Here is a 23,338-nt window from a genome sequence, read left to right as displayed (position 1 = left end):
TTATTGCTAAAAGGAAAACTGCAACTTCAAACCAGATGCATTGCTTTTCCTTTATGAGTTAGGATGTAACTGTAAGTGAAGTATAAAGAGAATTAGTCAAATATTCAGTGTTTCATTTTAAATGAATAAAATTTATGGAATTAGAAAGGAAATGTTTGTAAAATGCTTTACAAACATTCCTCTCCCACCTTCACCACGTCTGGAAATTAAGAACAGTAAAGACAGTTTCATTCCTAAAGATGTTTCAAAAGCTGCAAATTTCTGGCTTTAAATAATAACAGTTACTATGGATTCACATGTAAATTTTAAGTAGAAGTGGGCTGTTTCACTTTAAAAACCCTTTTCTAATTTTTTCTTTTTAAGTAATTGCAGTTGTTTTCAACTGTTTAATAAAGTGTGTGTAGGTCATGTTTTTTGTTTTAAGAAAAAGGACTTTATTGAATTTGATCTTTTCCCATAAGCCTTCAGTTGCATCAGGACCCTTTTTTTTTTTTTTTTATGAAATGATAAATCTATATACTTCTTAAGAAGGCAGTGCTTTTTTTATATTGGAAAGAACTGTGAGAGAAAATACACTGTGCATTTTATTTAAGGAAAGACCTATGAGTGAAGTGACATTCATTTTCTTTATCTTAAGAGAAGCAGGTTCTAAATCCACACTGTTCAAAGACTCCACTTCCCATACAAAAAACCCCCCAGCTCTAAACCAACATAATAATAATAAAAAACCCTCTTCATTTTAGCTTTAAGTAATTTGTGCTGCAGTCGAAGATGCATTGCCATAGCATTTTCTTTAGTGTTTCCATATTGGTGGTTCAACTTTTCAGTTAAAATTGGCACCTTTAAATAAGGAGTTGGCCTGTGTCCAGTGCATTTTGAACAAAGATTATAGATAACAATTGGTCTGTTGTCTTCATTTTTATTACTTAATTAATACTCAGTATCTGTGGGGAAATACCATGTGGATTGCTGCTCCAACTACCAGCTGCTCTACAGCTACTGAAGTAAATGTGAGTCATCTACTATGGCAGAAATAGCTTTAGAAATTTGATTCGATTGGGCATGGTGTCTTAAGATGAAATTGGATTATATCTAGTCTGTGATGGACAGTCAACTTTCAGTACTGTTTGTTCACACTTGTATCTACCAGTGAAGATTTGTATTTAAAACTTTCTTGGAACTGAAGAGTTAAATCTAGCTTTAAATAAATGTTCTGTTGTGTCCCAGTGCAGCATATGAAATTTCATCCCTTTAGATAAGATTTCCAGGGACTTCCTCTTGCAGTTAGTTGGAATGTATAGTTGTAAGCATTGACACTTGGTTTAAATTTATGCCATGTAATATTGTAAGTAACTTACATGTAGTGAGGGTACTGCTTTATCAGTAAGACATCTTCCTGTTTATTTTTTTTTCTAGGCTTTACGTCTGTGAAAACACATTCCTCTACATCTGCACAGCCTGTTACAAGCACAGTGGTCTATACAAGGCCTGCAATAAGTAGTTTTTCTGCAGGTAAAGACACCTCTAAACAAGCATCCTCATTTTGGCAGTCTGACACGTATGACCCATGTCTGCAAAACAAAACTACAGATGGCAAATGTGTAACATGTGAAGCTGCTAAAGTGTCAACAGTTGAGAGTATGAAGCAGACAATAAGCTCAAGTCAATGTGTCACCTCTAAAGCAGTAGTCCCTACAGCAGGAACATTGGGCTTTGAAGACAAATTTAAAACAGCACCCAACATGTGGGATTGTGATACTTGTCTGGTCCAGAACAAACCTGAAGCTACAAAATGTATAGCATGTGAGACACCAAAGCCTGGAACAGGAGTAATGCCTGCTCTGACATTGCCAGTGGTCACAGACAGCTCGGTGACAGTGACGTCCTCCTCCAGCAGCACTGACACAACAGTCACTCTGGGGTTTGGAGACAAATTTAAGAAGCCAAAAGGCTCTTGGGACTGTGCGGTGTGCCTTGTTTCAAATAAGGCAGAAGACAGCAAGTGTGTAGCTTGTCAGTCCGAGAAACCAGGTGTGTGTTCTTGTCTTTTCTGTTGTTTCAATCTCAGCCTCTGTGCATTCTTTACAGAATAAAATACGTTGCATATAAAAAACATTTTCAGCAGCATGGCTGCATGCCAGACAGGATGGATTAGTGCCTGTCTGCAGGAATGGTTACAGGCACTTCTGAGGTCTCAACCCAGATTCCAGCCTGTCACGTGAATTGAACTGATTGTGAAATGTATTAGTGCAGAGCTGAATTGAAGCAAATACACCCTGCTTGCAACTGGTGAGGAAAGGACTAAACTGGATGCCTTATTTAACTATTTACTCATTTTAATTTGGGGAAGAATGAACTCGATAGAAAGTTAAAAAATACTGTTGGGTTTTTTTTTTTTCCTCTTTCTAAACATAAGTAGAAACAGTATTCACAGAACATGGCTAAAAATGTCTCCACTCAGCATGTGTGTGTAACTGAGCAGAGGTATGAAGCCAGATTTCAAGACAGTGTAGTCTTTAACTAGTTGTCTTAAGCTAAACCAAAACTGTATATTCAGCTATGCCTGTGAAGGCCAGTGGTAGCTTTCCAGAACATGGGTGACCTTGTTCTGGAAGGTCGAGGTCCTTCCAGACCTTGGGGGGGTGGACACCTTCTTCAGTGCAGCGCTGGGTTGTTTCCCATTGTATGTGATTGTAATTGATTTTGAGTGTGCTGAGTTTATTGTTTTTAAAGCAGAAATAATTATTTTAGTGTTAAATTTCATTGGCTCTTAACATCATTTAATATACTATTAGGTCAAAAAACACCTTTGGAAATATATCCTGGGAGAAAAAAAGAAATCTTAAGATGGACTAGATTGTGCTTTTGTAATCATCCTGTACAGCAAGAGTGGAATTTCTTCAGATAAGATAATGCATTTCAGAGAGAGCTTATTCTCATGGACTTTCAGCCTCAGACTGATCAGCTGGCACTTTTGTCTGAGACTGTAGCCATTGCAAGGTGGAATTTTGGATCTGAGGGCTTTGCCATGACCATCATGGTGCAGAGAATTGCACAGTTATATTACATCTGTCAAGGGGATGAGTGAGGCAAGTAAAACAAGAGGATAAAAATTCTCTGGGTGTGCTGTGGAAGAGAAGACCCATTCCTGTCTTCGCTGTTTAGAATTTGAGGTATTACCCTCTGTCTTTCTTAAATGGTTTAAAACCATAGGTGAATGTGACAATTATGTGATGCTTTTGTGCCTTCTGCATGTCCACTTCAGTCCTTACACTTACAGAACTGAAGTCTTCTGCTGGGGTGCAGCATCAAGTGACATCTCTTCCTTTACAAGGGAGAAAAATCAGAAGGCAAGTGTTGTCTTTTGGGCCTCTTTATGGAGGTTTCTGCTGCTGTTGAAGACAGTGTAGCTTGTGTAGTGAACACACAGTTGTGAGTTTGGAAGCTTTGAGTTCCTCTCTGTTGTGGGGTTTTTTTTTGTCATGGTGTAGTCTGTCCTTTGGGATTTGGTGATGAATCATTCTGATATATTCTCAGCCTCGTATCACTTGACAGTGGTCATTAACTTGAGTGGTGCTAACTTTGACTATGGGTTACTCATGTCACCCGAAATTCTTTTAGTAGTTTTAGTTGAATGCAGTACCTTTAATTGACATCTGAAATAGGTTGTGTTGCTCTATTGTCTGAACTGCAGTTGCTGTTTAAATGTCACTGGTTCAATTTGTGCTTAAAATCATACATAGATTTTTAAAGAAGAATCTAGGTGTTTCTGTTGTTTACATTCTTGGATTGAGTTTGACTGGAATTAACTTGTAGTTTGATGGTTTTTTACTCTTACACTTCTCCGCTTTGTAATTTAGTGCACGTTTAAGAGTTTCTTAAAAAGTTCACTTTCACTTTATCACTTAAGCAGGATGTTTGACTATTATCTTGCTTATTTCTCAGGGAGTTCAGTGCCTGTGACCAGTAGCAGTGTTTCTGCATTTTCTGCTTCTTCTGGAGGATTTCTGGATTTAGACAAATTCAAGAAGCCTGAAGGAAGCTGGGATTGTGAGGTCTGTTTGGTCCAAAACAAAGCAGAAGCCACAAAATGTGTAGCCTGTGAAAGTGCAAAACCAGGCACCAAAGCAGAGCTCAAAGGTAATACTTGATGAGAAAAACAAGGGTGTGCATTCTGCAATTTATTTTTTTCTTTAGTTTTTCTTTTTTAAGTACAATTATTTTTCCTTTGAGGTATGGCAAAATTGTTCGTTTTTCCTCTAGGAATATTGCTTAAGTAAGGTAATGTGCCTGTGTTTACACACCCTTTCCCCAGAAAAAGATGATGCTTTTTAGCAAAAAGCTTGTATTAACGACGTAGTTGTTCTTTATAAGCCTTACGTGTTGTTAGTTTGGAGTTTAGACTAAAAGCATGATCTTTCAAAGAAGTTAGCAGTGTACTTTTCAAAGCCAGGTGGTGGATGGCAGAGTACCATTAAAGGTGTATGTAGAGAGGAAGTGTGAAGTTTTCTTACTTGTTTTGTGGTTCGTTTTTTTTTTTTTTTTTAAACAGTTTTGATGCTGGGAAGTTCAGCACTTGACTCCCAGCCATGTAGCTAAAGCTTACATGTATTACATCATATATTGCAAACTTAACATTATTTATTACTTCTGCAGGTTTTGGTACTGCTACTGTGTCCACAAATGCTGCAATGCCATCATTTACATTTGGTGTCCAGCCAGCCTCCTCTGAATCTTCTCATACATTAGGTAGCACAGGAAATTTTAAATTTGGAGAACAAGGGAGCTTCAAGTTCGGCATCGCATCTGAATCTGCATCCTCCAACACTGCGGCTGGGGGATTTCAGTTTCCTACTAGTGCAGGGGACTTCAAATTTGGAGTTTCTTCCTCAGACTCTAAATCAGAAGACGGTAACAAAGAAGGTAAAAGTAACAGTTTTACCTTTGGACTTTCATCTACAAGCAGTCAGGCTCCTTCAACATTTCAGTTTGGGACAGCGAGCCTGGGACAGCAGGAGAAGAAAGAGGAACCAGTTTTGGGAGGCTTTGGTTTTGGCACAAGTTCTACTTCTTCCGTAACTACCAATGAGAATAAAACCGGAGTCAGTGGCTTCACTTTTGGAACTGTGGCAGAAAAGGAAGTAGCATCACCTGCTTTTCCATTTAAGAAGTCAGACGAGAAAAAGGATGAAACTCTTTCAGCCAAGGGAGGCTTCTCTTTTGGCAGTGTGGAGTCTGCACCTGCCTCACAGTTTGTTTTGGGAAGGACAGAAGAGAAACAGGACTCTGTCACTTCTGCTGCTCCATTAGCATTTGGAAAGAAAGCTGACAATGAAGAGTTAAAGGCACAACCTATCTTTTCAGCTGGGACGGCTGAGCATACCAAAGAGGAGAGCACATCAAAACCTATGTTCAATTTTAGTTTCGTTAAACCATCGGAGAAGGAGGGTGAGCAGGCAAAGCCATCTTTTGCATTTGGGGCACAAACTAGTACTTCAGGTAAACAGAACAACTTTTGTCTTGTCTGCTCGTGTCCATCAAATAATACCTCTGAGACCATACTGCACAAAATCTATAGGGTTTGATATATATTACGCAGTAGAGCTTTAGAAAAGGCTTTATTACTACCTGTAGCCTGTCTTTAGTTCTGGTTGTTGATGTGTAGACAATAGGTGGCAATTCCTTTTTAGATTTCAGTGAGTTTTAACGCTAGGTTTAGACAAAAAAATTGCCACACCTTACGAACCTGTATTGCTTCTTGTATGAGCACAGGCATTCTGTTTTTTTCAGTAGTAGCAGCTCAGCTGGTGATAAAAGCTCTAGTATGGTGCAGTATAGAGGCATCAGACTAGTGCTGTTTTTCATAGTGAAAGGGAATGGGAGAGGGAATATCTTATTCCCATGTACTTGTAGTTTATGCTACAGGGTATACTGCTGTTTCTCTATTGCTACGAAAGTATAAAAATTACTTCATAGATATTACACAGTTTTGTGTTCCTTTAATTTGTTGAAAGTCTGCAGTGGGAGATTATCTCAAGTTCTTCAGTGATGATCACTGTGTGGAAAAATTCTGTTTGTTGAATTCCATTGGTATGACTTGGCAACTGTGTTTTAGAGAACAGAATTGGTTTCTAACTTCTGAAGTGATACAGAAAAGGGCATCAGTAAGTAACCCTGAATAAGCAGTACATAGGGTTATATTGGTTTTAACCACAGTATTCTTATGGTTGAACTACTACTGAACAGACAGGGGGTTTGGAGGATTGTGGGCTTTACGGGAGGGGAGATTGTTGGGGGGAGGGGGTTGAGGTTGGGTTTGGCTTGGTTTTTTTTACCTGCCAGGTAAAGTTCTGGAGTTTGGTTTAGTTACAGACATTTGTTGAAGCACCTTGTGCAAAAGGAAGTTTTAACAAGCATTCTTAAGAATAGTATAGTCCCTTAAAAACAGATGAAAAGGGGTCATAACTGCTGGACAAAAAGGTAGTGGGAAACTGAAACAAGATCACAAATTAGTAAGGAGATTAGACTGGCAGCTTAGAGAAAGCTGCAGAATGACTGACTTTAACAGCCAGCTCTATTCTAAGTGTGTAAAACTGCACTCAGTACTTAGTAACAATGGTCTTAATGGAGGGTTGTTCTCTGTTGCTCCTAAAAGGGTGCTTAAGTACAATGAATTTAAGCACAATGAATTTAAACTTGGAAGAGATAGGCTGGAGGATGGTAAACTTTGCCGGACTTAAAGCTGTAGGCACAGGGCTGTACTTTTGAACAAGCTACAAATGAAACTGTATCACCGTGTTTTTCAATACTCCATTGGGCAAAGCCATAAAACTGTTACCGGTGATTGATGATGATGTTCTAAGAACATCTGAAATATATTTTTGTTTGAAGAGTTCAGAAGTACTGGTTAATACTGGTTCAGGTAATGACAGCCAGTGCTTAGTGTTTGTAACCGATGAAGCCTAGACTGCAGTGGGTTCCTTGTGCTTCACAGTTTTTCCATTCCTTTAATTGTGGATGGCAGCAACCAGCACATTAAATCTGGAGTTTATGTAAGTGATGGTAGCTGGGATAGTAGTTGAGATGTCATTCAGGATTGCTCTTTGTATGGTGATTGAAACAGGAGTCTACTTGCTGTACTTTGCTTGGAATTTCTGTGGTTGTTTATGTACTGCTCTTCCTTTCAGATCAAGGAGCAGCAAAGCCATCCTTCAGCTTCTTGAGCTCTAGCTCCTCAAGCACAGTTGTACCCACTACTTCAGCCAACAGCAGCAGTGTGTTTGGCAGCGCCATCTCTTCCTCAAATCCTCAGCCAGTTCCCGCTCCCTTTGTGTTTGGACAACCCAGCAACACTGTGAGCAGCTCTGTTTTCGGCAATTCTGCAGAATCTGCAGCATCTCAGTCATTTGGCTTCTCTCAAGAAAACAAACCAGCAACCACATCCTCCAGCACTGGCACGGCTCTTGCTTCATTTCTCTTTGGTTCGGGCGCCAGCAGTACCAATGCAGCAAATTCAGGCTTCACCTTTGGAGCCACCACCACATCAAGTTCAACAGGTACATTTTAAATAGATGCTCTTCTCATTTTTCCCATTTTGTAGTGGACCAAGGAAATACTGTTTCATGAATACTTTACTTTGGAGAATATGTAGGCCAAATGCATGAAAATAGAGAAAAAGCTTGAGTATTTGTATTCAACGCTATAAATTGGGGCTCGGTTTTTCACAGTTTGGGAAATGTGGTTTAGGAATGAACTGGCAGCAGCATTGTTTTATGCAAAGGACAACCCTTTCAATTTGTATAGGAACTTTTCACCATGCGAATGATAGTTTCTTTCTTCTTGCTGTCAGTCCAGTGCTTACAGTTCAGAAGGCAAGAAAGTTGAAATTCATTGATTTTTCTCTCCTATACCTAAAACTCTCAACTGTTGTGAATAATTTCAAGATTTGCAAAATCCTTCCTTCACAGTACCTCTACATGCAATTACTGCTGCGTAAGGGTTGGTTTCCAATAAGTATTACGGCCAGTGTTTGTTAATTTTCTAGCAATTTAGAGAAGACCGAGATAGGAATCTATAAAGTTTCTTCACGTTTTCTGTTCGTTACCCCAGTGCATGAATTTAGCAGTATGACACAGCTAAATGCACCAAATCATCTGTATTCCTGCTAGCCTAGCAGTATGTTGGAAATAATGTTGAACCTGCGAGGAAGAGACTTCATCTAGTTTGATCTGATTGCTTAAACTTGGCATTCACAGAAACCGAATTTACATGCTTTTTGGTGTATCCAGAACAGAGAGAAAACACTCCTAAATTATAACAACCAGCAGATCAATTTAACCTGCTTACAAATGAGTAACTTTCAGTGTCATTTTGTTAGTAGGTGATGCTATATTTCAAACATCTTCACAAAGGATTTTTTTTTAAATGCAGAAGCCTATGTTAAGTTTTACCTTATATCTATTCATCTTCTTGGAAAGAAAAACAGTCAGCCGTTCCAAGTTATGATGCAATAGAGGGTATTTTCTGTTGCACAAAGGCTGCTTAAATTGCATTAATAGTGCTGTCTAAAATGTCCCGTTTTGCGTAAGCAGATCTGCTGTGTGCGTTCAGAGTCACTGTTCAGTCACATATTTTCATTCCGTTATTTCTGCTGGCCATGCAGAACCGAAGCAACTAAACAAATGAGCTGGTTGTCTGTTGATGTTACGTAGAAAATTACTTTGCTAACTGAGTTTTTGAGTTCAGAGAGATCACTGCGAGCTTGATTTGGCCCCCAGAAGTTGATAGTGGTAAACACTTGGGCAGGAAGGGGTGCAGTTGCTGACAAGAAAGGTCCATGTTCTCCTGATCCTAACAAATCAGGAGCTGTATTTTGCATGTTTGAAAAATACAAGTGGAGTGAATATTCTCTCTGTGTGATATGAACAGCTTTTAGTAAATACAAATTAAAACGTACTATTTGTGGGAATCTGCTTCTAGAACATGAATGTTAACACAGTAATCTGAGTCTAGGCAGCCAGTGTGTTTGAGAGTTAAATTTTGTCTGGCTCTCATTAAATATGGTGTTTCTCATGTTACTTACAAGAAAAGGTGCAATTTCTGTTCTGGCTGACATAGTATTTGTTTCATATACTCACACAGATAGAAATTAAGGTGAGTATTCGGCTACCAGACTTGGGAAACATGGGGCTTTAGAACCTTTGTTTCTAGATTCATTCTTGGGGGGTGGGGTGGGGTAGGGTGTGGTGTGTGTGGAAAAAAGCCCTGGCAGATGCTGATATTTCTATTATGTTCCCCGAGGGCCATCCTCTACATTTCTGTTTGGCTCTGGGCCTGCAGCGCCTGCTGCTGGGCCAGCGTTTGGTGCCAGCCAGCCACCAGCATTTGGCCAGAGCCAAGGGTCCAGCCAGCCAAGCGCTCCAAGTTTCGGATCGCTGTCGACAACATTGTTTTCAGCTGGTGCTCAGCCTGCTCCTCCTGCCTTTGGCTCGGTGACAAGCAGCACTCAGCCCTCTGTGTTTGGACAGCAAGCGACCCAACAGCCAGGGTTTGGCTCTGGTACCCCCAGTACTGGTGAGTGCTGACCGTCCTCTTCCTTTTGGTCTCAAAGATTATAGATTTGATTTGATTTGATTTTTCATGAAGTGCACCTTAAATTATACGGAGGAAGAAGACTTCTGCCTTGCACGCGTAATTAAGTGTAAGAATTACCCTCCATAAAAATAATGGGTACAGAGTTAAGTCATTTGTGGTTCTCGTGACTGCAGAGGATGTGCCATAGGTGCTGGTTTCACATTAAGCCTTCCCCCCGAGAGACTTAGCAGAGATGGGGGTTGCAACCCTACTGCTAAATATTGGGGTTTATTTTCTTGAGAAATCTAGTGATTAAAAGGAAGTGTTGAAAACTGTGGAGTACTCGCTGATAAGGCTGTACAAAGAATGGCAGAAGCAGTGCAAAAATACTATTTTGGGATTTGTTAGAGTAGTTCTTAGTTATCTGACTTCATTAAAAGGCTTTGGCAATTGATTTGGATTGGGGGCTTTGTTGTCTAAGAATACGGTCAGAATTATTTTTAAGCATTTATGGGTTAAGACATTATTTGAAGTTCTTTTTACTAATAAAGTATAAAATACCATGGGAAGGGGGCGGAGAATGATCTTTATAATTCAAGTGTAAGACAGACCTATTCCACACTACTAATTACTGAAAAACACACTGCCAGAACATATGTATTGGGTATCATCACGTCAAATACTTAAAGGCAAAAGCCTCCTTTTTTCCTCTCAGAAGTTTTACAAAATAGCCTCCATTAAAAGTAACTGACATTTTTGTACTAATCAGTAGATTAGTTGGCACACCACATTACTCAGTCTTTCATTAATCAGGAAGCAGTTTAAAGACAAAAATCTCCCTGAATTGTCTGTGTTGCCTATCAGTTACTTTGATGGTAGGAATTTTTGGTGTGTGTTTTTGTTTTTGGGTTTTTTTTTTTTTTTTTAGATGAGGTGCTGTGTTAGCACATGAAATGAAAGGGAGTCCCCAGATTGACGGCATGAACACAAGGAAATTTACTTAAATATTAATCTTCGTGATTCAATACTATAATTTAAGACTTTATTAATAAACATCAGTATGTGCAGGTATAAACTTCATGGTGGTACAGGAGTTAATAAAGAATTAATTATTGGTGTGCCAGCAGTGTTACTTTGAGAATCCCTTTGTGAATCTGTTAAAGTGAATGAATACTTCTATATGTACCATTTCTGTAGTAATGTGGCACTTCTGCTGCCCTCCCTCCCCCAACTGTGTCATCTTGAACGACCTGTAAAAAAAGATTCATTAAAGATAGTGGGAAGAACATGAGAATTTTGCTGGAAAGGATGAACTCGGATTTCAACTTTCTTACTCCCTTCTGCTTCCACCCCATCTTCCCAGGTTCTGTATTCCAGTTTGGAAGTAGTACTTCTAATTTCAACTTCCCAAATAACCCAGGAGTATTTACTTTTAGTGCAAATCCTCCTGCACCAGCAGCACCGGCACAGCCTGCTGGCTCTTCAGGATTTTCGTTCAGCCAGCCTCCAGCATTTACAGTGGGGTAAGAGACCGTATCAGAATTTCGCTTGAGCTTCGGGTAATATCAGTGGACAGTGTTCAGCCTCTACTGCTGTTAAATCATGAGGTGTTCAGATGAACTTTGGAGTTTGAAACTAAATTGGGCATCCTTCCTTGTACTAGCCTGACTGGCTAACTAAGCAACGGTATCTTTAAAGGAGCCTAGCTGTCAGAAATATCACACATCAACGTATGTGAAATTGTCTTGTTCTTGAAAGGTAAAATCCGTATCTAGCCATTATGCTGCTACTTACCTTCTGAATAAGAGAGATTTAATTGCTTTTGGTTTCTGGAACTCTCTCCCTCCTGTTCATCATATGCCATTTGTTTCCAGCGGGTAACTAGTGAGACAAGACTATGAAACAGTTGTTCTGGAGTATCTACTCAGTGCTGCTACTGAATTTTCAGCTACACTGTCCTAAACTCTGAACTACTAATTTCTTTTGATAGGACTAATGGGAAAAATGTTTTCTCTGCCTCTGGATCTTCAGTTTCTGGTCGGAAGATAAAGACTGCATTTAGACGTAGAAAATAATCGCCCGATTGGTATCGCAACTTTCGAAGCAGCTACTACCCTGCATTGTTCAGTTGTTGGGATCGTACCTCATGCTGGGTTAGCTGAAGTCAGATCTGCCTAAAGGAATAGAAAACTCTGCTGCCCTTCCCTTCCCTCTCCCCAGTTAGGTTTTCTTTTTGGTAACAAATAGAGTTGGCAACAGGGCCGTTCATTCTCAAGCAAAACTATTTTAGACTCCAAGTTCCTTCTTTCACTGACTCGGCATGGTCTGGCTGTAGCCGTGAGTAGAGCCTGCACAGTGAATGGCTTGTACAATACCTCCTCATCTGCACCACTATGTGCGCTCATCTGCGTTTACTGACGCCTCGAAATTGTAATTATATCAGCGAGGGATGCTGTATAGAGTAGAGAATGTTGATAACGAATGATTTCTATGCTGAGTTTGTTCTGGTGTATGTGTGAAGTGAGTGAGTTTGGGTGTATTGTGCACTAAAATTTTCTGATAGAGGAAGACTGATTAAAGGATGATCCGTGCTAAGGACTTGTTAGATCTGTAGTTCTTCATTTAATAATTATGCTATTTCTATATTTTCATTCTTACAGCCCTTTATCACCTGTCTCGCCTTTGTTATTTTATTATGAAACATGTGTAAATACAATTTTGTTTCTCTATGTACTTTTTTGGCATAACAAATCTGTGAAATTGAAATTTTAATTTTGTGTGTTACAGCCATTTTTGTTTAGTATTGTCTCAGATTTTATGTAAATCCCATTATTCAAAGTTGCCTAAATCCATTTAGAAAATCTTTAAAATTGGGAATTCTTAAAGTAAGTTTATTGGCTTTTCTGATCCATTTTTGTTTGGACCAAAAACCAGTATTGTACAAAGTATTAAGTATATATTTTTATATTTACTGAAATGGACTGTGGTGACTTTGGATAATAAGGAAAAGTTTAATATTAAAGCCATGTTTATTACAGTATAATTAACATGTTAAACCATGGGATAAATGCCATCAATAAAAACTATGAAATATTGTTTGGCGGTTGTAACTCTCCCTGAAGGCATCTGCAGCTCTATGAGATGACTCACTCCACCTGAGCAATGTCACATGCTTTCTCCAACCTCTGCTTTCTGACAGATGCTGATTTTAGAGGATCTTATATTAGTTAGGGGTTCCCTGGCACAAAGTAGAGTTTTATTGTTGACTTAAGCTCAGAGCCATATGTCAGGGTGTCAGCTGCCTGGCTGCAAGGGTTGCAGTTAATTTTTATAGAGCTATTAAAAAAAAAAAAAAAAGGCTAATTTTACAAACATTCACCATCATTCTAACTAAAGAGGAAGAAGTACACCTGGTTGTAAATGAGTAATTTGGGTTTTTTCCATGTCTGTAGCAGTTGGAGGAGCTTCTTAAAGAACAGACATTATTCCAGTAAAATGAGAGGAAATGCTCATTTGTCTGGGGATCACAGCTGAACTTTTACTACACTACAGCATTCAGTTTATGGTTGAGATCAGAGTGCTTGCTACAGCTAGAACTGAAAAGACCTGCATCATTGTGTAAGCTTTAAACGTCTTTAGAGGCGTCACTGGGGTTTTTGGCTTGTGCTTCTGCCACTCCCCCCAGTGCTGGTCAGCACTTGCACAGCTACAGGTGCCAGTATTACAAAATTAGATACTCTGACCATGAACCAGGCTTGACAGGAGCACAAAGGCTAACTTTTGTTTTCATGGGAGTCTTACACAGACTTATCTGGAGTCTTACATTTTCTATAAATAGAAAATATCCACCAACTAGACTTCAAAACCACACATGTAAGCTGCTGTTCAGATAGTCGCCTCCTGCCACTGTAGCTGTGGAGAGATTATATGCAGTTATGTGTTTCCAGGTGTCTAAATCTGAAAAACGCCGTAAACTTCACTTCTTTTCCTTGGCTCTGTCACCTGTCAAGTACTCATCCTACAAACAGAAAAAAAGCTGCATCCTCAATGCAACTCGCATTAAGAGACAAACTAAAAGCTAGTGTTTGCAACAGCACAATGTATACATATTTCCAAGGACAGGCCCTGTGTTCCTGAATTGTAATTGTTTTCTTTACCTGCTCTGGAAGGCCTGGTATTTTTCTACAGGGTAAGAGATACCTTCCCTTACACCTAACTGGGTAGCAATGAAGTTTTATCTAAGGGTGTTGCTTTTCCTTTCCTCCCCCCCATCTTGAAGCCTAGTTTCTAGGTCACTGCTACAGTAATTAGAACAAAAGTTCTTTTTGTGTTCATACTGAAATTGTAAGTGGGCAACGCTCAGCCTAAGAAGGGATTTGTTAGTTCTGGCAGGCTGACTGCCATGCCTGAACTTCTAACTTCAGTGAGTACTCAAATCAACAGTGCAATTCCTTGTAAGAACAGTTAAGTGGTATCTCTGAAGTTCTGTTTCAGCTAAACATCTTCAGGTGGTCTAAAGTGGTCTGAACATCAAAAGGGTGCTTTATTCAGCCTTGCTTCTTGCTCTTCAATGCTTCAACGTTTTTATTTCAGTGATGCATGTCAGTAACATTGCTCTAGTGCTAACGGTACATTTAAGACACTCAAGTCTTTGGTAATAAATTACCAGTGTAAAACAGTAGTAACCCTCAAAATGATGAGGTACTTCAATACAGATATGTAGAGACTTCAAAATCAGGTTTCTAGCTGAGAATTTACTTTTTTTACTTCAGAAATCCCTAACAACTTCATTCTGGAGAGGTAACTGATGCAAAAGTCATTCTCCCACTATTAAGCAGTGGCTCTGGTCCTGAAACATTGTTGTAAATGAAGATCAGAACACATACGTGGTACATTATATTTATACACAGAACACCACCACTTGTCAAAATTAAAAAATTGTGGAATATTAACACATTACTGATTATTTCACAGAAAGATAAGAGAGATAACCAAGCTCTCAAACATTTCTATTATCAGCCAAGCCCTCGTCCAAAACTGAAGGTAGGGTGAGAACTTCAGCCACCGAGCAGCAAGTTATACCTCGGAGAGGAACACACAAAAACTAGGCTCTAGAAGAATTCCAAACTCTTACTCAAATTTTAATAAAACATTAACATTGTTGCTTATATTCCTTTCCCAAGATACTAACAGCATGAGAATAAACAAATTATCAAAGTTATGTAATCATGCAAAATATTAGGCTTCTTTATTCAGTATTTAAGTTACTCTGAATATACAATTAGCCAGAATTATGAAGTAAAAATAACCAGTATTGGTAGTCCTGTAGATTTACACCCATAACACAGTTTAGTTAATGTTTTCTGCATGCTCCTGAAACACATTCAGGTGTTTTGCTTGGTATTCTATGCAAGAAATAGACAAGTGCTTTCACTCCAAACAGAAGCAAAAAAGTTACCTTTCATTGGGTGAAACATGGCATGGTCTGTACTGTTCATAGCTCCAAAATTATTTACACACACACACCAATTCACTAACACTGGCGCATAACATGCCCTTCCCAGAGAAAAAGCAGCTACTATTTCACCTCTTTATTAGCTTTGACATGTGAAATAAGTGACAACGCTTGAGACAATCATGCAAATAACTTTTCACAGCAACATTCTGATAAAATACTAAGAGGTGAGGGAATATCAGTGTAGCAATAATAAGGGGCATGAGAATCACTGCTCATCTCTCTACACACATGGCAATTTAATTAACACAATTTGCCTTACTGTTTAATACTGCAGTTCTCTTCCCCTCAGAGTTTATCACATGACTTAGGCAACTGCTTGGAAAACAACTTGATTTTCTAGTTACCTGCCAACATCCAAAACTGTAGGAGCGACATTTCTTTTAGGGTGGCATATTTCTAGGGATCTGCTTCCCACAGAGAACAGCTCCCTTCTGCAGTTAAGACTGCCACTCATCAATCGGAGGCTAATACTTCCGGATTTAGTATGTATTGTTTCTCCCAAACTTCTTTGGCATTCACGAAAACTCCAATACTTTGAAGGTAGCTGCTGGCATCATACTGGAGCAAGACATTTTCTTTAGCTTCTGAATTAGTTCCCATTTAATTTGGGCAAAAGATTCTGAGAGACACCTCAATTTCAGTTTTGGGGTAGGTCTTTGTTCACTGGGGGTGGGAGGGGATGTTCAAAACCAGTCTGGAAATCTCATCTGTTGGTATCATCTGACTCCATTTCTTCTTACCACAATAGTTCCTGCTACGATATCATAGGCTGTTCTGTTGTGCTGGAAAAACAGCAGTGTAATGAATGCAGGAAAAAACGAAGCAATAGAAAAATTCTTGATCAAAGCTCGTATTGTGGACCTGAAATAGAATAAAACATTCAGTGCCTTATTTTCATTTTTCTGCTTAAATTAGTAGCTAGTTTACTTTGAAGTTTAGTGCCTCAGTTTTGCACAGCACAAAAATCAATCTCCGGAGAGTTCAGAGGAGGCTATTTTATCACCTAACCTGAAAAACATTCACATGACTGAATAATTGCTATTTTATTCATAGATCACAGAATCTAACAATAGGTCTTGCAATCTAATTATTGCAAAGGTCAGTGATAAAGAAATGGTGTATTTCCTTCCAAATCATACGCTTTCCACACTATTAACCTGAAAGCAACATGCCTGAGCTAAGAGCACTTACGTTGTCATACTGACATTAGAAGATGGAATGACTAACACACGGCTGGGCGCAATAAGTACAGATGTATCGCATGTCACAACTCGCAGTCCAAGCAAGAACTTCCCTGGGGTTGCTCCACCTGCTCCCCAAATGCAGATTATCTGTAAAAGAAAAGTTATTTCAATTCCACACAACGCCATGTTGTTGACTGGTCTAGCAAACTTGGTTTTCCTCAAAACTATGTGAATGTCATAAATTCATCATAATGCAAAATACTGTAAAGAGGATTTACTTTACAGGTGATAGAAGCCTTTTAAACATTTATTCAACAACTGACAACTATTAATTATGGAAGTTAATGTTTATGAATAGTTACCTCATAGAAGCAGACTAATAGCCTGTAGATGAGAGCTACTATCATCATTTTCTGCAAATCTTCCATGGACGTATCTTCATCTATTTCTTCTATTATGTAATGCATGGCAAATTTAGAGATGTCCCTGTACAAAATAAGACTAAACTTTAGAACCATCCTTCTCCCAGTACCAATGTTACCCCTTTAATATTAGAATTCACTCCTTCAGTTCTGGTGTTAGTAAAAGAACAAAAGTTCCTTGGCTTCTCTGATACTAAACAAGGCATTAAAACTCAGAACACTAGGCTTCCTTCTGAGCTGCTGCCTAGTTCCTTTCAGTCTTTGTCATTAAGAAAAGATCATTCCTTATTACCACTTTTGCACAATGGTGCCCCTGCGTAGCAAGCTGCTGAATTGTTCTGGAAATTCTCACACTTCTTGGGAGATAAACAAAAGATTCTGCATGTGATCACCAGTAAAGCAGGCACCTTGGCATGCAAGAGGAAGTTTTGAACTTCAAGCAATTGAGACCGTCAGGTTTTTACTCTTAACAAAGCTATGCAAAGCATCAATTTTGAGACAACTGCATATTTTCACAAGATAAACTCTACAGATTTAACATTCTTATCTAATACCTGGAATGGGCATACTTGCAACATGTATTTAGGCAAGGACTTTTCACTCATGCATCTAAGTGAGAATTACTACTCACACAGAAACATGCAATCCCACTTCAGAACAGAACATCTATATTTGCACTACCTGCCCTCCTCTTTATTCAGACTCAAGGATCAAAATAGTTAAGGAAGTAAAAAATAGCGTGGCACAACCTGCATTTCCTTCCAGTACAACCTTGGCTTGAAGTTTCTGTCTTGAGCCTGCGAGGGTGATTTTTTTCACGCCAACTCCTCAGCCCAACCTCAAGCACACCACATCTCATAAGCAAAAAAACCCTAGAATGTTTCTGTGAAGTTCCTTGTAACCAACTTATTGGCTCTTGCAAAAGTAGTAATATTGAATATTCTATAAATTAATTGAAAAAGATTCCCTCTTTCCACCCCCTTCACTACTTTTCAGAAGCAATAGTTTCCCATCTTTCCAGTACTTCATTTTGTATCATTCTCAGCATACTAAAACCAAAATGGAAATACAAGCTGTCAGGTCAGAATTGGAGGTTTTGGCAACTAAACAGAACTGAGAGTTTGGCATTTTAATTACATGCTTATCTGAACAAAAAACCACTGATCATTTACATTAACAAATTTACTGGTTCGGATTTGACCCTCTTCCACACACACCTTTCAAGCAGCTGTTTAAGGACTGAAAGATGTTATCTGTACAGTATCAGTTTACAGTCAGTCAAACCTTTGGAATGTTCTTTAGCAGAAAACTTGGATTCTGAAATGTGTTTGTACAGTAACGGAATTACTGACTACCCCAAGCTTTCAACTCCTAATCAGACCGAAATATTTGATTACACCAACCCAAAGCAGAGGAACTAAATGAGCTATGGAATAAGATATCTCCAGTTAAAGCAGCAGATAAAAAAGAAACAGTCTGAGGTAAACGATTATATCTGAGTATAAAAATGTGAAATGAAGAATCTTTCAGTCTAGTATATCAATCTACAGTTGATATACACAATGCATAATCATACTTTTAGGATACCCAACTTATGCCCAGCAAAGACTGCAGCATTCCTAGCCATCAGGCTCTATTTTGAAAGTACATACACATCTGACATGCAGGATATGATTTTTTTGATGTTGTTGTGGGTTACCATTGTTTTGGTCACAAATCTAAAACACAGCACAACAGGAGATAACTATGAAGAAAATTAACTCCATCCCAGCCAGATCCAGTACATTTTTAAAGGCTGTTTAAAAAAACAAGCTTATTTGTCAATATTTTTCTTGGAAATTTTTAAAAATCTTGCTATTGCCCCCCCCCCCCCCAAAATAATACTGCAGGTCTAATCTATCCTTAGTAAAGAGTTTGTGAGCCTATGAAGACACCTGTACAAATTCTGTTTCCATCAGCCAACCCCAAATCAGGAAGTATTTAAAAAGGAGGTTAACCTAGTGGTGCTTTTTCCTGAACTTTTGACAGTTATTAAGTGTCATCACATGCATTAGCATACCATATATACATCATGACACCTCAAAGAGCATGAAGAGCTTAAAGCTGTATATAACAAAGCTTTAAATTGTTCAACTTACTTTATTCCACTGAGGTGCATAATACTTAAAACAATGGTTGCCTTTATAAAGAACAGAATAAAAAAATCCACCATCTCTGCTATGAACCTGTGTGCCAACGAAGGGATAATGAACTCCCGACCTGTAACAGAAATAGTTAACATTACCCAGATTTTACTGCACTAACAATGTTCACACTATAATCTAAAGAACTTTTCACCATTAATCTCATTGCAAGAACATAATCAAGATCTTGATCTCAGCTCACATCATCTTTAAGAAAACTTCTAAAGGTGTATGAATAAAAAATGATCTGAATTATTTGCATTGCGTTATAAGAACCTTCTTAAATTAAATTAAACACTTTCAGAACTCCGAGTCCCCTCATAATTAGAATTACAGACAAAATCCCACCCCACTAAAGAACCAAAGTACACTGAAGATGCATCAATTTTTGTGTTCTTTCGTTTAGAACAGCCTCAGAGAGAAGAGATTTCAGTAAATCTGAGGGTTTGGATAAAAGGAAAACTAGATCTACCACAACTTCTCTATCACTCAACAGCAAGGCTTCCATATGTACTGAGTACCAGCTCTCTGAAAGCAAAACAGCCTATTTTGTCTCCAGTCAGACCCAGAAACAGGAGCAGATGAAAATATTAGTCATACTTGACATAAACATTCCTGTAGACTACTTATTATAACAAAACACAGCATGCTGCACTACCGCGAGGCAGAAAATGTATTTAATTGGCCAAGTGCACATGGACACCAAGCAAGTGGTCACAAAGCTTTTGTTGATAATGCTACCTCGGATGATAAATGCAAGGAAAACATCAAAAAGTATCTTAGAAAGTTTCCAAGGAATAGAGTTGCAAAATAATTTCATCTGGACCCACCTAGCCCTCTACTTCCCAAACATGACTCTCTCACCAGTAAGGACTCACATCAAAACTTCATTTGGAAATACCCAAGTACTAGTAGATGTAACTTGTGGAAAATAGTGACTGCCTTTGTTAGTGTTTCTGAGAACACCTACCCCCACACACAGGGAAAGGAGAAAAGGAAAAAGAGGAAAGCAAATCGTTCCCCTCTCCAATCTCAAAAAACATCATCAAATTTCACTTACAATAAGCCTCCACACTTCAACTACTGAGACTGATACTGCCAGTCCCAGCCTCACAAGCTATGCAAGCGAAGCTGAGAGCCCACAGCACTTGGGCGCTTTTAAAATGGGGTAAGTATAATCAAGCAGTGATTAGGTAAGTGCAAGTTCTTATTTAACATACCTTGGTTGATATATCTTTATCTCATACCTGTTTCACCGATAACTCTGCATCCATAATATCAAGTAGCATGACTGTTACACATATAATACTAAGATGGATTCAATTCGCATTGTCAAAGCACATACAAGTTGTCAGTTAAATTCTAATTAAAGATTCTTCAACTAAGGCAGAAGGGAGCATAGCCAGTCTCCCAATCCTGGCTCGTGCATAGAGTGCCAGATAAAAGCATTCGTTGGCTCTGTTAAAAGGAGCACATTTGTTTAAGTTCATGGCACAGTTTCATTTGAATCTATTCGATTCAATAAATGAATAAGGAAGAAGCTAAGTGGGGCTAAGAAAATAAGTATTCAAATTATGTTAAACTCCATTATATTAAGAAGCCTTGGCAACCCCTAGGCTCTGGCAGACTTCCACTGCAGCTATTTGAAACGTTCCTCATAACAGAAATCCACTATTTTGCCAGGGGTTACTATCTGTATGGCAGGGACAGCCAAACGCAACACGCATCCGTCTCAGCTCAAAGTCTAGGATCTTACGTTAAGCTAGTAATAAAGCTGGGTTTGCACCGGTCTGCCACCCGGCAGCTAAGGCCTGGACGCACTTTTTGCCCTCTCGTTCCCAGCGGAAGAGCAGTAATCTCCTGCAGTAAGACAGGGAGGGGCAAGGGGAGGAAGCGTCTCAAATCATTACAACTGTCCACAAAAAGCCTGCTACTGCCCAGAGTGCTGTTAATATTCGTGCCCTGACACACACCTGCAGGCAGACTGAACTGTAAGAGGCAGTTACCAATTCCACTTCTTGACATCCCAGTTTAAAATCCGCAACATTAGCATAAGCTGTCACTTATTTCAGCTTACGTAAACGCACTGGGCTGTAAACTGCAGTGGTGTAGGGACACATCCATGACCTGCCCTGCCGAGCCTGCTGTGTGGGCAATGATCTGCAGCAGAAAAGGAGCCATAATCGCTTTAGTTGTTCCAGATACATCCATCTGCAATCTGGAGACAAAGCACTAGCAGCACAGTCTTTGTTTACAATTGTATCATATATGACCTACAGAGTTCCCTTAAGAAGGCCAAGTGTTGCAACAGCATTTAGCATTCGGAGTAACCATATTCAGCAGCACGAAATGCTATTCATGCCCTAAATTACCTTTAACATATGGAATCAGTTCCTGAAGAACTAGTTAAAAATCCACGAATCATTTCAGTTTAGCCTTTGTCCATATCCTCTTTTTCAATGACAGGCAGTATCTGTTTATAAGCAATCTATACCTCAGAATCAGGGCACGATTAAATAAAATACTACTTTGTGTTATAACCTTGTTTAAACAACATTTGCTCACAACCCCATGAAAGAAGCAAGTTCAAAAGCTACATTCCCTTCCCTTCAAAAGAAAGAAAAAGCAACTGAAAACGTTCTTCCCTCACACCCAGCCACTGAGCTTATAAAAAATGTTACAGACCAGTAATGCTGTACTTTGCCCTGCAGAAAGAGAGGAGATCTGGCTTTTCTCCAAAGTTCTTCAGCAGTGTTCTGCTCCACGGTTTTCTACCATTACTCAAGGTGCTACCAGACACTCAGGAATGTCACCTAGGTGCTCCTCGACTTGTGAAGAAATGTTTGTGCTCCAGGTTTTCTCTCTGACGTGACCAGAGCAAGTTTGTCTTACTCTCGAACAAATATAAACAGAAGCACTGCTATACACAGCCTTCAATATATACAGCCGTAGCAGACTTTTGTTTATCTCGGGTCTTGCTGTTAGCTTGCTGAATGTAAGCCTGTTTTGACTTCTCTGCTTCAGTTTCATTAAGTGACTTGGAGCACCAAGAGCCCACTAAAAACTGATAAAGTTACTTTAGATTTCATCATCCAAACAGCCTACTTATAAAGCTTGATGCATTACAAGCCCATGACCACAAGTTTCATTGAAAAAAAAAACCAAAAACCAACCTTCTTCATATCCATGAAAACGCCTTACAAGCACTAAAGCTATAAGCCGTACACCCAGGTCAACCCTCTCAAACCCGCTTGCGGATTAAGTTCTGGATTTACAAACTCGGTATTTGGGCTGTCCCCTTTTACAAGGCACAGCGACGTGCCCGGGTTTGCCGCCCTCAGAAGCGCAGCGGCCCCCAACGTTGCAAAACCCCCCCGCTTCCTCCCGGAGACGCCGTTTCCCAACACGGCGGCGGGGGAGCGGCGGAGACCGAAGGCGCCGCAGGCAGCAAGGCCCCGGCCCCGCGCCCACCCGCCCCGCACGGCAGCCAGCGGCTGAGCAGGGACTCGGGCCCCGCCGGTCGCCTCCCCACGGGCTAGGCCGGCCGCTCCCTCCCCCCGCCGCGAAGCGACCCAGCCCGGGCCCGGGCCCCGGCCCGCTCGCCCCCCTCACCTGCCGGCCGCCCCGTCTCCCTGGGGGCGGCGCTGCCGCTGGCGCCGGCGGCGCTGCTGGAGGTCGCCCTGGGCAGAGGGGCCAACCTACCCGCCGCTCCCGGCCAAGCGCCGGCTGAGGCGCGGGGCCCTGGCCCGGCGGTGGCCGTGTGCGCTGGCACCGGAGCGAAGAGGTAGAAGGGGCTGTAGTAAGCAGCGGCGGCGGCTCCGGGCGGCGGGGAGGGCGGGGGCGGCGGCGGCGCGGCGACGCGAGGGGGGCCGGGGCTGGCGGCGGCGCTGTTGGCGTTGGCGAGGAGGGCGGGCAGGCAGCCCTGCCAGCCCAGGTACCCGCAGTACGAGTCCCAGAGCCACTGGTGCACGCGCCGCGCGTACTCCGCCGCGCTCAGCGGCTTCGCCCCGGCGCCCTCGCCCCCAGCGGCCGCCGGAGGGGAGCACGGAGGGGAGCACGGTGGAGACGACGCGGCGGCCGCGGCCTCCCCCGCTCTGGCGACGCTGTCGCTCCGCTCGCTATCACCCTCCGCCATCGCTGCCGCCGCCCCAGCACCGGTCCGGCCCGCGCTCGGCTCCGCGGCGGACTCCGCCATCTCCTCCCTCCCCTCTGACACTGCGTGCCGTGCGCAGCGCGCACGCGTCGGGGAGATGCCTCGCCTCTCCCACTTACCGCGGAGGGGCGGGGGGGAGCAGAGGAAGCGGACAAACGCTAGGCGGAGTCCTTCGGCGGCGCAGCCCGAGGCGGAGCGTACCACCGCCAGGAAACCCCTTTCTGCTGTTGCGCCAGGAAAGAACTAGGCTTTCTCTCCCCCGCCCTCCCGCCCCCCTCCGTGAGATGGTATCGCCTAGCGCCCAG

General features: G+C 41.0%; 2 protein-coding genes across 7 annotated transcripts in view; one reads left to right on the top strand and one right to left on the bottom strand.

The window, feature by feature from the left end:
* NUP153 (nucleoporin 153) overlaps positions 1 to 12,668 on the top strand; it is a 46,954-nt gene extending 34,286 nt beyond the window's left edge. For 4 of the 6 annotated variants that reach the window (XM_074871517.1, XM_074871528.1, XM_074871509.1 and 1 more), the window contains 7 exons: positions 1,417 to 2,031; positions 3,946 to 4,140; positions 4,657 to 5,499; positions 7,188 to 7,556; positions 9,301 to 9,573; positions 10,937 to 11,096; positions 11,564 to 12,668. In XM_074871517.1, the coding sequence (XP_074727618.1) occupies positions 1,417 to 2,031; positions 3,946 to 4,140; positions 4,657 to 5,499; positions 7,188 to 7,556; positions 9,301 to 9,573; positions 10,937 to 11,096; positions 11,564 to 11,648 (2,540 nt within the window). In that variant the 3' untranslated portion in view covers positions 11,649 to 12,668. Of the gene's footprint in view, positions 1 to 1,416; positions 2,032 to 3,945; positions 4,141 to 4,656; positions 5,500 to 7,187; positions 7,557 to 9,300; positions 9,574 to 10,501; positions 10,911 to 10,936; positions 11,097 to 11,563 lie in introns of those variants that run through there. The other 2 variants (XM_074871536.1, XM_074871547.1) reach the window with 2 other exon arrangements.
* Positions 12,669 to 14,456: 1,788 nt separating this feature from the next.
* FAM8A1 (family with sequence similarity 8 member A1) lies at positions 14,457 to 23,112 on the bottom strand. Its single transcript, XM_074871576.1, has 5 exons — positions 22,493 to 23,112; positions 18,836 to 18,956; positions 16,638 to 16,761; positions 16,283 to 16,422; positions 14,457 to 15,952 (listed from the first exon to the last, which is right to left on the bottom strand). The coding sequence occupies exons 1-5, from the start codon at positions 23,073 to 23,075 to the stop codon at positions 15,808 to 15,810; spliced, it is 1,113 nt and encodes a 370-aa protein (XP_074727677.1). The 5' UTR covers positions 23,076 to 23,112; the 3' UTR covers positions 14,457 to 15,807.
* Between the last annotated feature and the right edge of the window lie 226 nt (positions 23,113 to 23,338).

The sequence above is a fragment of the Strix uralensis genome, chromosome 1 (genome assembly GCF_047716275.1).
Source record: "Strix uralensis isolate ZFMK-TIS-50842 chromosome 1, bStrUra1, whole genome shotgun sequence".
NCBI lineage: Eukaryota > Metazoa > Chordata > Aves > Strigiformes > Strigidae > Strix > Strix uralensis.
The sequence above is the reverse complement of the archived record's forward strand: the minus strand, read 5'-3'. Positions and strand labels throughout refer to the sequence as shown.

Coding starts and splice junctions, on each gene's coding strand:
- FAM8A1 (XM_074871576.1), bottom strand. CDS start 23,075: ATGGCGGAGTCCGCCGCGGAGCCGAGCGCGGGCCGGACCGGTGCTGGG. Junction 16,762..18,835: donor ATGCACCTCAGTGGAATAAA/GTAAGTTGAACA, acceptor TATTTTGTACAG/GGACATCTCTAAATTTGCCA. Junction 15,953..16,282: donor TCTAATGTCAGTATGACAAC/GTAAGTGCTCTT, acceptor ATTCTATTTCAG/GTCCACAATACGAGCTTTGA.